The sequence below is a fragment of the Gambusia affinis genome, linkage group LG18 (assembly GCF_019740435.1).
Source record: "Gambusia affinis linkage group LG18, SWU_Gaff_1.0, whole genome shotgun sequence".
NCBI lineage: Eukaryota > Metazoa > Chordata > Actinopteri > Cyprinodontiformes > Poeciliidae > Gambusia > Gambusia affinis.
The window spans coordinates 3,064,378-3,079,299 of record NC_057885.1 but is presented as its reverse complement, the minus strand read 5'-3'; the positions used below and the strand labels follow the sequence as shown (position 1 = coordinate 3,079,299).

The window sequence follows — 14,922 nt, the reverse complement described above, 5'->3', positions numbered from 1 at the left end:
GCACAAGACTCCACTGCTGGAGACAAACCATGTTGAGGTTTGTTTAATATTTGCTGTAGATTTGGACAAACCAGCGAAACGCTATTCGAACAGGAATCTGTGCTCTGACTGACATGTTGATGTGGGAGTTCAGCCATTTTATTGCAGGATGTTGAGCAGGGATGAACTCATCTAAAAGTCCCAGGATAGTGTCCTTCCCACAGAGCTGTCCAATATACTCTTTCTTTTTTCCAACTGTATCCCAGCGGAGCCTGTAAAAGAGCCTCATCGATAGAGAATGAAGGAGCAGTGATTGACTTTTTGACAGCCGGGAAGCCCCAAACAAAACAACCACTATTAAGTTTCCTCAGAAGTAAACGATTTTACTTCTGAGTACTTCTGATTATCTTTTTGATCATAGGAACTGATCCAAAAGATAATCAGTTCCTATGGACTGATTATCTTTTTGATCTGTCTTTGGAGGAATCTAACAACAAATTACAGGACCTCTTTGGAGAGTAAACTACAGAGCAACATGCAGTTGAGATTAGAGTAATAAGATCCCAGTGGTATCACGCTTCACATTTCCATCTATAACCTCTGTAAATATAGCTTGGCTCATCCGGACACCTGTGAGCTGTCTGTCAGAGGCACCAAGAGAGGGACAGAAAGGACAAGGCAACATTAATACATGATTAAAGTTAGAAAATAATAAAACCCAGATTCCAGTTACTGTGCAAACCAATCATAATTTTACTTCTTGTATTCAGCTAGGGTTCTAATGGTTCAGCTGGGGATCCTGAGGTGGTTGGACTGCCGAGGATCAAGCCTCTTAACTGACTGCATGAGAGATGAAAACTGGATGTTTGGCTCCCCCCAGTCACTGTCGTCTTCTGACTTGATGGCTAAACAGTTCATTATCCCTAATGATGTCATTTTCCTTCTCGGACCCTACATCTGGACAACACCACTCCACTGATGTGTCCACTGGCTTCATGAACTGGAAGGACTTGAGCCTCATGAAGAGACGATCTGTTTGCTGTTGGAAGCCATGCTGTTACTGCTTTGAAAAACAAAATCCCATACCAAAGGGAGGACAGATATGGGAGGCCATTTTATTATAAATGCAGCTTCACCACACTTACATTCCAGATATCTAAAATTAGTTTATGACCAGACATATTAGTCGATTAAGATTCTGTTTAGTATAAATGGCGTCTGATTTGCCATTAAGTGGTAGGTAGACTTCAGTTCAAGGGTTAGTATTTTTGTTGAGACTAAATTACACAGATTTCTAAAGTAGAGTTGGCTCTACTGGGTTTTATTTAGGAGTATCAGAAAAATATGTAGATAGAGTCATATTCAATAAGTTAGAGGACTGAAAGAACCTTATGAAAATAGTCCTTAAACAGGTAATTGATATATGTTTCATTAAGCCCACATTTGTGACATTATAAAAAAATATTTTTTTATGGTCTGATGTAATATTCAAATTTTAGATGTCATGTTTTCATCACCATAATTTAAGTGGAAGAATGTTCCTTCGACTTAAATTATTCAGTACTTTTAGTTTGCACAAAGTTCCAGTATAATACAGTAGAGTTTGGGACTGTAACATAATAAAAGGTGAAGGTGTTAACGCGTTAGGAATAGTTTTGAAAGGCACGAGGTGATGTTGTCCTACCACAGATCTACATTGTCAATGTGCTTTCAGCCAGTCAAGGAGGTGACCTAACAGAGCTGATTACTTCATGCATGAGCTACACTGTGTGTTGTCAGGGACTGGCAGGTTTGGTCCCTGTCACGTCACTGAAACACTTACGTCAGTGGCTCATAGGGCTTTTATTTATTTATATATATATATATATATATATATATATATATATATATATATATATATATATATATATATATATATATAAACATATAGAAATGTATTTTTCCCCAGATAACTGGCTACGTGTGGACTAGGCCTACTTTGTGGTGTATTTAAAATCCTAACAGAAAAACAGAAAGAAGAAAAAATTATTCTAATAATTCACAATTAAGTGAAATGCAAAATCTATATGCAGTAACAGATTTATTTGTTCCTAATTAAAGCTATCATTCCAAGTTTTTACTCCAAACTCCTTGCCCTTTATCATATGACCTTGCAGTAACTGCAAACTGGTAATATCATTGTTTTTGGTTTATCCAGCTTCTACCATCCATCCATTTTCTAACACCCTTGTCCCTAGTGAGCTCGGGAGGTTGCTGGTGCCTATCTCCAGCTAACGTTCTGGGCGAGGGGCGGGGTTCACTCTAGACAGGTCGCAGGGCAACACAGAGACAGACAGGACAACCAACCATGCACACACACACACTCACACCTAGGGAGAATTTAGAGAGACCAATTAACCAATATTAGCTTTTTGGAGAGTATTAAACACAATTCTCCACCCACACTTAGACCTGATACAGCCTGACTGACATCTTGTGGTCACTGAAACAGCTTGACTTCATCTATAGTGATTTTCTCCCTTTAGCTGTTAGTAAAGGGAGAAAGCTGTCTTTTCTTAAATAAATTTTAATTTTCATAAGCTGATTTCATAACACCTCATCTTCTAAGTCATGTTTGTTCCTATTAGATTTCCCCTATCGTTGCTTGTATAATTCCTTTTTTCCCCAAGCATACCATTTCCAGATTTTTCCCTCTTACCACTTTGACATCTTTTCAAAATCTTCTTGTTCGTACCTGCTCTAGGTTTTGGACGGCTGACTAAACTTGTTTTGCAATAGTCTGTCTTAGAGTTAGTAGTCTTCTTCTATCATACAGTCAGAAGTTGGAAAGACTTAAGTGCAACAAAATGAAACACTTGTAAGGGGGTACAAACTTTTTCCACAGCACTGTTAATCTTGGATTTAATCTGCTGTGCCTGATTTTTACTGGGTGGATGTGACAGCCAGGACTTACTGGTGGTGTTGAATCTGACACCGTAAAACATCTTGTTTAATTTATTCAACACATTGTAAAGTCAATATGTGTCTCACATTTCTTTAGACAAAATTAACTCTTCATTGAGTTGCTGAATTTTATTTGAATTCAACTTAATTTAATATGTTATTGAGAACCTGGTTGAACGTTCATTTAATATAAAAGTAAAACTCAACACACTTTTGCACTATAAAGAATTTATTTAAATCAAAAGGAAACAGGAGAGAATAAGATAACTAAAGTCACACCATTAGAACATAACACAGCCTGGTCTCACAAAAACAAACATGGACTTTCTTGTTCATGCACAATGCTTCAAGATGTTACTTTTTAGTGCTACACATCACAGCTTTGAAAATAACGTGTTGGAATGGCCGAGATCAGTGACCCAGAAACCCACAAACAAAGCTATTTCTCTACAGAAGTGTTTTTCAGTCAAGCTAAGTGGTTTCAGAAACACTAACTTCCTACTTGCAGTATTAACATCGGCGCTGGACTCTAATGCATTTTCTGAAATAAGGTACAGCTACAAAGAAAACAAGGAAATAGCAAAGCCCAAAATAAGATGCCGAGTGTGGTTAGTTTGAGAGGAGACTAGCTCAGGTTCTCTGCTTGACCAAAGGCCACCAACTGACAGTCTGATGGCAGCACTGAGCTCCTTAAAAACTGGTAAAAACAAAAATAAAAAGTTTTCCCAGCTGTGAAAATTACCCAGTAGATTTTGTGCTTGCAAACATGATTTTGCTTTGAGACTAGGTTACATTACAACATGAAGACCTAAAGCTTCGTCACGGTCAATGAAATTAATATTTAAAAAAATAACTTCATATCAAAGAGCCCTCAAATCAAATGCAAGATTTTTTTTTCAAACTAAACCCCAACCCTCAACAAAAAACTAATTTAATCTCTGCACTCGTCTGATTTTGCACTACTAGGCTGGATGCACTCTGTACTTAAACTACATCTGCAGTTGTTAAAAATATACGTAGTAACAATGTGAACTTGACTATCACAATACACTATCACGGACAAAACACAATGGGAACGTCAAAAAGTTTGACCTTTACATATTCACCATGCACTACTGTATTTGTGGCATATGATAATATATGCTAAACTTGTACAAGGACAAGTCACATGAATGGAACTAAAAACCTGCTTTTATACACTGGCTTAATCATTGTAGAACTGTACAAATACAACAGGTCAGTACAAAAATGAAAGGAAGTTATTTTACTGCACTGCAACATAACCTAAAACGGGAACAAAGCAGAATATTCCATACACTCCACTGAACAGAGATCTACTGACTGGCTAAATCTCTGTGCCCACCGTCTAGGCTCCCCACCCACACGTCATACACAACACAATGCATCCTGATTCCAACCATCAATTGAAATTCTCAGTGATTCCAGTGGCACTTAGGCTATTCTGCTTGCTTGATCGTTTATCTGCTCCCACTCGGCTAAACCACACAAAGCTTAGTAAGTATATCGTGCCCGTTCAGCAACAGGATCCCGCAAATGCTCGTAGGTACCACTTCTGGGAGTCACGGGCACCGGGGAAAGCCGCGATCGCTCAAATGCGTATCCAGCCGCGTCGCCGGCGACTCTCCGTATCGGACTCCGGTCACGTGCGTAGTATGTAGACACCGGGGCTGCTGGAGGAGGAGGAGGGAGGGGAGGACACACGTATGGATCAATGCTAGTGGGGGGAACCCGTTCCCTCACAGCTGTGGAGGCTGGCGTTGTTGGACCAGGCACAGGGACAACACGCCGGTCGTCATAATAAGTGCCTCCGTAAGAACTGGCCCTGTACTTCTCGTAGTAGTCCACGACCCCGTACGGATCCCTTTCGTCGTAGGGCGACCGTCGCACCGAATAGGCTGGTACCGCGCCATAGACCGAGGCGTTGCTCCTGTATGCCGACTCGCTGCCGTACATCCGAGCCACGGTATTATCAGCGACAGCGCTTATGCCGTAAGCTTGAGGTGGCCCATACCGCACTGCGTTCTCATAGCCCGTACCTCCTCTGTAACCCGCCATGCTGTTGCTTTGAGCGGAAACCCGGGAAAAAGCAGGACCGTAGCTGCCGTCATAATCTGGAGCTGCACTGAAGTCTGGAAAAGCCCTGTTGCGACCACGCCCGCCGAATCTCGAGGAATCGAATCCCTCAGAGTTTGGCTCTGAGCCATTTCTCTGGTAGCCATTTTGGTCTAGAGGGCATTCTTTGGACCAGTGGCCTTCCTGCCCGCAACGATAACAACCCGATCGTTCTCCCATTCCCGGCGCAGTACGCAGGCGGCTAGTTGATAGCTTCACGCTCATCAGTTTTCCTTAAAAAGAGAACACTCAATAAGGACTTGTTGCTGCAAATGATAGATTTAAATACAAGACATTTCCTGCTTCACATGTACAACAGCATGGTGGTACAGCTCAAAAAGTAGTTTTAAAACACACCATTGTTAAAGCTGTAATCCGTAAATTTGAACGCTTTATTTTTAATCTCCCTGGCTAGTAGACAAGGAACAAATTCAAATGTCATTTTGACAAATACCTAGCCTAAAGTGGCTACATTTTGGTAGGGAGACAAAATGGGCATTAAGTCAAATCTTAGCTTAAAGTCAGCATTGCAGAAAACCCTCCAACAAACTACTAGTGACATTACGGATAACAGCTTTAAAATAATGCTGCCTTTCCTCTGCATACTCACCTGAGCTGCATCTGGAACTTACCTGAAACCTAACAACATAATATTCCTGATGTTAGATCATTAATATAAAGTCCCCATCAAGCCCAGCCCAAAAGTTCACCTTTAAAAGCTGTGTTGTCCAACTTATTAATAGCCTCCATGGCATCCTCCACTCGCTCCATGTGAACAAAAGCATAGTTTTTAACAATGTCGCACTCCACCACAGAGCCAAACTCTTCAAACTTGGCCCTTAACTCTTGATTGGTACATGCGATGTTGCCGACATGGAGCTTGGTGGATCCTCTTGCCTTCCCTCGGCTCATTTCTACATTTAGCGGCTGGCCATTAAGCTCGTACTGGTGCAGGTTGCGTATAGCTTCCTCTGCCTCCGATTTGTCATCCATGTGCACAAAGCCGAAGTTTTTCACAATAGAACATTCTGAAATCTTGCCATACTGGGAGAACAGAGAGCGTAGTTCATCTGATGTAGTGTCAGACGACAAGTTGCCGATGAAGATTTTCACCATCTTGGATCCTGTCTGTCACTAGGAAACAAATAGAAAAAAAAAACAAAAAAAAAAAAACAACATTAATCCACAATCAAGGTTTTCTTATTCGGAGAGCATTTCCAAGGGCTCAAAGGTTTCACTAAAATGATCACGACCAAAAACCATAATGAAGGTTCAATACATATAAATTCAACTTGGAACACAAAAATTCATCCTTCTGGTTACAAATCAAAGTTCCTATAAATGTTACATGTTAGATAACACTACAACATCTCAGGTAACAGGTGTTGTACAGGACTACTACATTTGTAGTCAGGTTAAAATTTCTGACGTTCAAAAAAAGGAACATCAAACTGCCATTGATGTTTTCCGTTACTGGGTTATTGTATTGCTTTATAATTAGAATGTTGAGACACAGAAAGTAAACAAAACGTTAGAAAATGCCTTTATTTAAAATAAAGGGTGAATAAACAACTGCACTAACTGCCTATTAGTCTATTTGATCATATTTTCAAGTGGCTGTATGCCAGCAGAGATAGGTAGTAACTACTTTACTCAGTTTAGTTGATCAGCTTTTAGGAGAGAAGAAAAAAGTACTTTTAATTGTTTTATGCGCTGTATGTTTTACTTTTAGAATGGAAATAGAATAAAATATCCTTCATTGTTTTACAGTGGGGAAATCCAGGTGTAACAGCAGCACCAAGGTATGTAGGTACCCACAAAAATCAGAGTGATAAAACACACACACACACACACACACACACATATATATAACACAAGATTAAGAAAAAATTACTGTACAAGGTTACAAAATACTGTGCCGATATTACAGTGTACTTTGATTCAAGGGACGTGCAACCATGTAAAATCATTTTGTTTTTTTTTAAATGTACATAATATGTATGACAAACAACTATTAGCAATATGTGGAAAATAAATGTGCAGAAAAACAGATGTGCAGTATCAACTGGAATGTTGTTTAGAATGAACAAAACTGCATGAATATCACACAGTTTAACTTATTTTAAATAACATCTCTGCTTGTATTAAACTTTTGCTTGAGTAATGTGAAATATCCTACAGTTACTTGAGTAAAATGTTTAATACTCCAGCCTCAGCGTATCATCACTGAATAAAGAGTTGTTTTAACCAAATATGCATGAGAAACAGTCACACATCTTTAGCTTATGTTACATTGAGACATCTTGCTCATTAACAGCTTTATTTAAATTTTCTATTTTGTAAGCTGGGCCTTTTGTACCACAAAGACACAGTAAACACTACATTTTGTGCAGAGGGGGAAAAATTCTACTGTATTCATTTTATATGAAAAATATTGACTTCGGAAAGTTTACTCCGACCAAATTCCATTTGCATTTTTGTTATTTGTTGTATTAACTTTTATTTTAGTCTTTAAGACACCAGAATTTGCACATAACTTTATATTTTTTTCCTCAATAAATCAGTTAAATGTTACATGATTTAAACCGTTACTCTTTGCTTAAGTAGCATTTTAACTAAATACTTTTAACTTTTATAAGAATAATCTCGGGCGATCACTTTATACTTGTATTGGAGTAAAATGTGCTAATCTAACCATATAAACCGGTTTGAAAGTCGGTACTCCCTCCAACACCTGAGCCTTAATTTTCATACTCGTATAATTTAGGGGTTTTTTTCCCCTCAAACAAAATTATTTATTTTACAATGAATCACCAAATGATGTCTACGTAGACAGAAATGCTGCTTACCAATATTTTGTTGAGCGGAATAAACCATTCATGTAAAACAGTTACACTCTTATCTTTGATACACACGCAGAGTAATCACTGCCCTGCCTCCTTTCAGTGCAGATTTGCAGCTAATAATTGGCTAACAGAGCTGACCAAAACAACGTCGGCCTTACAATTAGCTTATCAGAACATCAACACAGAACGGTAGACACCACTCCATGTTAAGCAGACGCAGACAGTGGGACAAATGAACAATGTATATTTTTCAGCGTGTACATTTCGAAGTCATGATGAAGCTTTATAGCAGGCCTAGTAGCCGTTTATTGTAAGACGTTAGCATAAAAGCTAACGTCGGCGGTCCATCCACTTCTAAAAGGAATCGTGCGTTCAAAACAGTGCTAAAACACGCAATGCAGTTGGCTCGTTTACAAAATAAGTTTTAGATAGCGCGCTTTAAGTTGTATACGGATTCATACCTGTAGACTGCGGCCTGTGTTGTACGTTTTCAGAGATGAAATGGCGACTGCAGCATTGACCGCCTGACGTCACACGGAACCGGAAAGACGTATACTTCCGGGGAAGTGGAGGTGTTCCTTTTTCTTCCCAAATTTACTACCCTCCGAATACCATCCATCCATCCATTTTCCAACGCTCTTGGCCCTAGTGGGGTCGGGAGGGGTGCTGGTGCCTCTCCAGCTCACGCTCCGGGCGAGAGGCGGGGTACACCGTGGACAGGTCGCCAGTCTGTCGCAGCCCTCTGAATACCATTATGGCAAAAATATATATCAATATTTTTCCGCGCTTCTTTGCATTATCACACCCTTTCTTCAAAATAAACGTCTGACATTACGGAATGCATAGCTTTCCGGTGTTGGGACAGGGAATAGAAGAGTTTGCACATCAAATGTTTGACCTAGCCAAGATTAATCATCATGAAAGCTCCACCTCTTAATAACCTTTTTAGTTTTGTGATAAACTAAAAGGCCTGTTTAGTTTTGAGTTAAAGTTTTTAAAAATAATGGGGCTGTTTGTAGGTTTGACCAAATCTACAGCTACTTCAGATAAAAAGTAGAAAATATTTTCACGTTTGATTTAATCCTCTTGCTGTCTTGATGGTGCAAAATGCAGTAAGCAGTAAATGTTAGATTTGATTTTCAAAACTTTGCTAAAACCTAGATGTTTGTGGGTGCAACAAACTTCTAATCCATCTCACCACCAACCTACGAACATACACAAGTCCCCATAAATCCTTCCATAATGTCCTTACGAGTCATGTCAAACTGGGATTTCAGTCTTTTTTTCGGCGAGCAGAGCTAAAACACCTAAATAACTCACTTTTCTTTTTTTAAAAATGCCTGTTGTTACCTTTTTGGCTAACATAAAATACTTCACACCTATCTTTAAAGAAAACAAAGGCACACAAAGGGAAGGAAAGCAATCTTAGTCTTGCAAAATACACCTTGAAAAAAATGTATTCAAATGCTACAAATTAGCACATAACAGATTTTCTATTGTAAGCAAATGGTTCAGAGGGGAGAAAAGCCATTTCATTACACAGGTGGGTGATGAAATGATGGCTGCTGTCATCTGTTCTTTTGGCACCACCACCACCTTTATTTAAACTGAGTCCAAATTAAAAACACTTCAACTGTGAAAAGCTTATTATAATCTGACCTCATAATCAAGTCATTGATATTTTTCGTTGTCTTGTGTCAGCAAAGCCGTTTTCATTTCTCCTAAGCAGTTCTCCAATTTGTGCACAGAGAAAGTAATTTCTTGTTTTGGATGCAAGTAAGCCAAACTGATCATAAGTCAATGAATATCATCAACAAATGTTTCTCCTTACATAAAAAAACCCCCACTCAAGTCATCGATTAAGAACAAGCCAACAACAGAAACAATATGGCTTGCATTACCGGCAACCAGTGAAATATTGTAAATTCTCATGACAAAAAAAACAGAAAACACTGATTCAGCACATTTTTATATGACAAATTCGAAGCAAAAACATTTTCAGATTTTAACAATCTGCCGTATGAATGAACAAAACAAAGATTATAACTAAAAAGAAAAATAGCTGAAAACTTGTCAAACTGCATTTTGTCCATCATCCTTTTGTGAATGTGAACAATGGACTGTTTTCTGCAGGTAGCTGGCATCCCATTTCTAAACCAGATATCTTCTATGTTCATATCTGGATGCTACATACAGTGATGGGACTGTAGAAGTTGAGGAGAGAGTGAAAAAAGTCCTGATGTTCTGACCTGGAAGAGAGTAAAGCATTTCCTTTTACAAACAAGTCTTGTCAAGTACTCTTTGAAAAGGCTGGATAATGAACAAACATTAATTCTAAGATTGAAGTGCTTAATTAAAAGATATGTTACAAGAAAATTGGGAGTTATTTAAGCCAATACCTTGGTACCAAAGCTTTAGTAAGGCGCGTATCGCTGTGCATAATGTTCTTTTGGCTGTGAAACAGAGTAGGAGCTTGTGGTAGCAGGAGCTGGAGACAACCGCTTTCGTTCGTAGTTGTAGCCCGCTGACACAACCGGTACTCGTCTGATTGGGTTGTGTTCCGGTGTGTAGTATGCAGGGACTGATGAAGCTGGAGGCACCGGCTGGCGGTCATATGGATCCACACTGGGTGAGACCTTGGGAAGAGAAGAAGGGGGAGGTGGAGGGAGCGGAGGTGGGAGATAGGGCAAACGACGCTCTTCGAAATAGCTTGAGCCATAAGGCCGAGCTCTGTACTTCTCATAGTAATCAGCACTGCTGTAGAGACGGCTACGATCATAGACATATGACCTGTCTGCATATGCGCCTGCAGCTCGGCTCGCATACCAATCCCCCAGCTGAGCGGCATAGCCACGATTAGGGGGAGGGGGCGGCGGGGGAGGAGGAGGCGGCGGCGGCGGCAACCCGCCAGCATAACTAGCTCGATTATACATAGAGTAATCAGCTGGTGGCGGTGCGGCCATGGCATATGAGGGCTCCCGGACGCTGCGAAATCTTGTGCCATCGCCGTAGCTATCGTCCCGACCGACTTGACAGTCTTTCGACCAATGACCGTGTTTCCCGCAGACAAAGCAGCCGGTATGATCTCCCATTCCCGGGGCCGGGCGAAGCCGACTGGTGGACAGTCGGACGTTGATCAGCTTGCCTTGTAAGGAGAGAGAACAAACGCATGAGACCGAGAGGATCGACACGAATGGAGTCTTACCGACTAGAACATGGTAAAGGAATGTGACCAACAATGAATGCGAAGGAGAATCATTTTTAGAGCCAGCTTATGGTGATGTTTTGTCAGCGAACTGCCCCATAACACTTTCAACTGGTCTTGCAGAAAACTCAGCAAAACCCATTGGAGAATAACTGCAGTCCATGAGGTAATGCAACCAAAGGATCCAACATTGGTATCAACTGAGAGAAAAAACAAGGAGCTTTTCCCTGCCAAAGATTTCACCTTTGAAGGCTGTGTTATCCATCTTATCGATGGCCTCCATGGCATCCGCCAGTTTCTCCATGTGAACAAAGGCATAGTTTCTGACAATGTCACACTCGACCACCTTGCCAAACTCCTCAAACTTGGCCCGGAGAATTTCACTTGTGACCTCTTCACTGAGGTTGCCGACATGAAGTTTAGTGCTGAATTTGGGTCTGCCTTTGCTCATCTCCACATTCATGCGCCAGCCGTTCAGGTCAGTCTGGTGGAGGTTTTTGATGGCCTCCTCTGCCTCTGACAGGTTGTCCATGTGAACAAAGCCAAAGTTTTTCACAATATCACATTCCGAGATTTTGCCATACTTTTCAAAGAGTTCTCGCAGCTCCTGGGCAGTAGTTTCCGATGCAAGGTTGCCAATGAAGATTTTCACCATGATGACGGTTGAATTTCCTAGAAGAGAAATAACAATATGTCATCTCATGCTGAACAAAGATTTCAACATTAAGCATACTTAAAAGCTGATATTTCTTATTCACTCAAGTTCCGAAATAAGGTGGAAATCACTGAACATCAGAGATCATCCAGTCATATTTCACATTGTAACAAATTACAATATGAATATAGAACAGAATAATTAACAGATTTGCCTGGCTATAGATCACAAGTCAGTCTCCCTGCTTAGTTCCAGCTTTAGAGGTAAATTGCATTATGTGCATAATTGAGAAACAAACTTTCTGACAGGTTTGACAAGATGGTGGACCGAGCAGACATTCTTACTGTCCTTGAAAAGTGAAGCTTTTACTTCTCACACTAATATTCAGGGTTATACTCTGATATTTTAATTAATTCTAAAAGTGATGAAGAAAAGGAGAGCAAATGTTTGAAGAACAACACTTCTGTTCTAACAAAGATAAGAAGTCCAAAGATCTGCTAAAAAAAATCACTTGACATTGGAAAGTATGGAACTGCCAAACTCCGTAGAAAAGAAGCTAGACTCAGGAAGCAACCAGATAAGGGCTCCCACAGAAGAAATGGGATAGACCAAGTGATGAACTGTCTCTCAAGCTAATATTGGCGACAATACATTTGCTTGGTTCCAGATTTGACATACAAGAGAAAAAGTTGGAGGATATTAACTATCAGATTAAGAAAAACAGCTCAATGATCGACAGCCTTGCTCAGGCTCTAATGTTAAATGCTGCTGAACTAAATGTCTGTAAGGTGAAAGTAGAAACTCTGAAATGGTGTGGATTTTGTGTTTTCCTCCATCTCTTTTACCTGCTTACACGCAGACGCTGCAGCCTACATAACCATAGTTATGTGTGACTGCAGTCATCCATACAAAACAAGCCAGAAACTGATTAGACTACCCTTTGAGGAAGGTACAGATTGCAGTGAAGAATAAAAAGCTTAACTCCTGCTTCAATCTTTGCCTCACTTGGTCACATCCCTAAGGTGAGCTAAGTGTGGCCCAGCACTGGACAGTGAATGTAACTCTGTACATGTTCCATTTGTATATGGGTGGCTTGTAACATTTGATAATGTTTGGCTTTAAAAGCCTGTTTTCATATATAACCAACTCTCATTACTTGTCAAGGTAATTTACACTGAGGGGTTTTGGTCAGATCCTGAAACTGGTAAACAAACCTGGGTGGTGGTGCACAGAGATAAAGATTAAAGAACTCCAACAGAAGGCCAGAGGCGCCACCATTTTCACCAAAATATAAAGTACTTCCATGACCACCCTTAAATTGGTGGTATTCCTGTACAGCCTCAAGTATTTAGGGGAGATTATTTTCAAAGGTCTCAAAACCAGAGAAAGTATCGAAGAAGGTTAAATCTCTGCTTAACTCTTGGTTGCAGCAGGTTTCATACATCTTAATTACAAACACAGAAGCCCTGTTACTGTGATTGGATTAAAAAAAATTATCTGGTCCACTGGGTGGGCAGACAAGGAGATTTGCTAATTTATGAAGCATTCGGCTCCAAATTCAATAAAGAAATATGCCTTAAGTCTATTTTCCTTGACCCTGAAGGCAGTACCGGAAGTAGCAAGAAATTTGGTGAAAGAACATTTTAATTACAAGATGCTGATCCTGATCTACTTTCAGGTGTTATAATTGGGTCTCAATTTCAAAGATGAACACGTTGAAACTTATTTTTAAGAGCTGCCATAAATTTAGAACTCCCCACCTTGTCCTTAAAATTTAAATATTTTACGAAGGATTCTCCCGATTATATTACTGTAAAACTGAAAACCAGGCACCTCTCTCCCAGATTTATCAAAAGTGAAATAAATTCGTTTTGTAATGAATTGTTAAGACAAAATACACAATATATTAAACATTGTGAAGATGTAAACATGAGCTCAACCTCACGTCACAAAGCTAATTGCTAACGCCAATGTGTTACACCATTTCTTAAACGTTTAGACCATTACTACTATAGTAATAGCAATTCGAATGCAACAATGCAACTCCTCAAATAATTACAAATAATGCACAAGTAGTTTAAGTACAAAAAATATTTCATTGAAGTATAATTTAATGAGTTATGTTACCAAGAACATGTGACATCAGTGAGCTAATAGCTAACTAACTTACTGGTTGGTCCGTTGTATTTCAGCTCGGTTCCCCTCAACCATCTGTATCAGCGCTACAATAACAGCAGTACATCTCCACTCTCTGGCCGAACATGTTTACCTCACGTTATAAGGTATAAACGTCCTACTCACCGATATATTGCGATGAAGGCCTTCTTACAAATGAATGGAAAGCGAAATGGCGCTTCTGCGCTCGTCCAGACTTCTTCTTTAGTTTAAAACCATGGCTGCCATCAAGCTTTGGGCGCCATCACCGCCACCCTCTGTTTCAGAAACAGAACCGCAACATACAGTGTCATCACCCCGAACCCCTGCGTTCCCTTCTTGTTGGGTAGTCTTCAGGCATCAAGTCAATCTTCTTGTAAGCTAAGCTCTACGTAGTCAAAAACTCCAGATTTAAAATGAAATCTGCAGTTGATTTTAGTTCTCTAAACAGTTTTTTTCTCTCATCCCTTGCACAGGGATGGTGCTTTACTACTGTACAGGTAGTAAAGCACCACTGTTGTTCTCATGTAGGTATGGGGTTTAGAGTACGTATACAGCCATAAGTTAAGTTTTTTGACAACATATAATTATTTGTTTTTGTGATAATCGTTAAGAATATTTAAATCAACAAGAGGACATGGATAAAAACCAAGTCCTGTAAGTGGTTTTCACAACCATTGTACTGTATTATCCACAGTTCTGTATAATGTATTTGCTGTAGATTTGCAATGCACTCCAGGAAAAATTAAAGATACTGTAATTCAAATTAAAGTAATATTACTAAACTAAACTGGCTGGTGGTAAATACATTGCTGCTTTTTCTTGTTTTCGCTTTGACTCTGGTTTTTTCCTAATATTTTTTATGTGACATTTTACATTGTCCACCTAGTTCTATAATGCATATTCGAGAGAGAACTTGTCATACAGTTGATAGATCCTGTTCATGTACAGCAGCCATCTGTCTTCTTTAAGCATTACATTGGAACCTGATTGATGCAACAAGATTT

The 14,922-nt window shown here is 39.7% G+C and overlaps 2 protein-coding genes across 3 annotated transcripts; both read right to left on the bottom strand.

Moving 5' to 3' along the window:
- Positions 1 to 3,133: 3,133 nt before the first annotated feature.
- On the bottom strand, positions 3,134 to 8,552 carry LOC122820441 (RNA-binding protein 4.1-like). The gene is made up of 3 exons (XM_044097863.1): positions 8,363 to 8,552; positions 5,766 to 6,189; positions 3,134 to 5,288 (listed from the first exon to the last, which is right to left on the bottom strand). Exons 2-3 carry the CDS (start codon positions 6,169 to 6,171, stop codon positions 4,435 to 4,437), a joined length of 1,260 nt encoding a protein of 419 aa, XP_043953798.1. The 5' UTR covers positions 6,172 to 6,189; positions 8,363 to 8,552; the 3' UTR covers positions 3,134 to 4,434.
- Positions 8,553 to 9,854: 1,302 nt separating this feature from the next.
- On the bottom strand, positions 9,855 to 14,267 carry LOC122820440 (RNA-binding protein 4.1-like). Of its 2 annotated transcripts, none has more exons than XM_044097861.1 (4): positions 14,063 to 14,267; positions 11,350 to 11,778; positions 10,301 to 11,046; positions 9,855 to 10,150 (listed from the first exon to the last, which is right to left on the bottom strand). In XM_044097861.1, the coding sequence occupies exons 2-3, from the start codon at positions 11,759 to 11,761 to the stop codon at positions 10,316 to 10,318; spliced, it is 1,143 nt and encodes a 380-aa protein (XP_043953796.1). In that variant the 5' UTR covers positions 11,762 to 11,778; positions 14,063 to 14,267; the 3' UTR covers positions 9,855 to 10,150; positions 10,301 to 10,315. The 2 variants fall into 2 exon arrangements, with proteins under 2 accessions (XP_043953796.1, XP_043953797.1); XM_044097862.1 differs by having other exon boundaries at positions 13,932 to 14,078.
- Positions 14,268 to 14,922: the final 655 nt, after the last annotated feature.

Bases quoted from the DNA above. Each gene is read 5' to 3' on its own strand.
- LOC122820441 (XM_044097863.1), bottom strand. From the start codon at position 6,171: ATGGTGAAAATCTTCATCGGCAACTTGTCGTCTGACACTACATCAGAT. The intron at 5,289-5,765 runs GTGAACTTTTGG...TCTCTTTTTAAG, and splicing joins GGACAACACAGCTTTTAAAG to GAAAACTGATGAGCGTGAAG.
- LOC122820440 (XM_044097861.1), bottom strand. From the start codon at position 11,761: ATGGTGAAAATCTTCATTGGCAACCTTGCATCGGAAACTACTGCCCAG. The intron at 11,047-11,349 runs GTGAAATCTTTG...TCTCCTTACAAG, and splicing joins GGATAACACAGCCTTCAAAG to GCAAGCTGATCAACGTCCGA.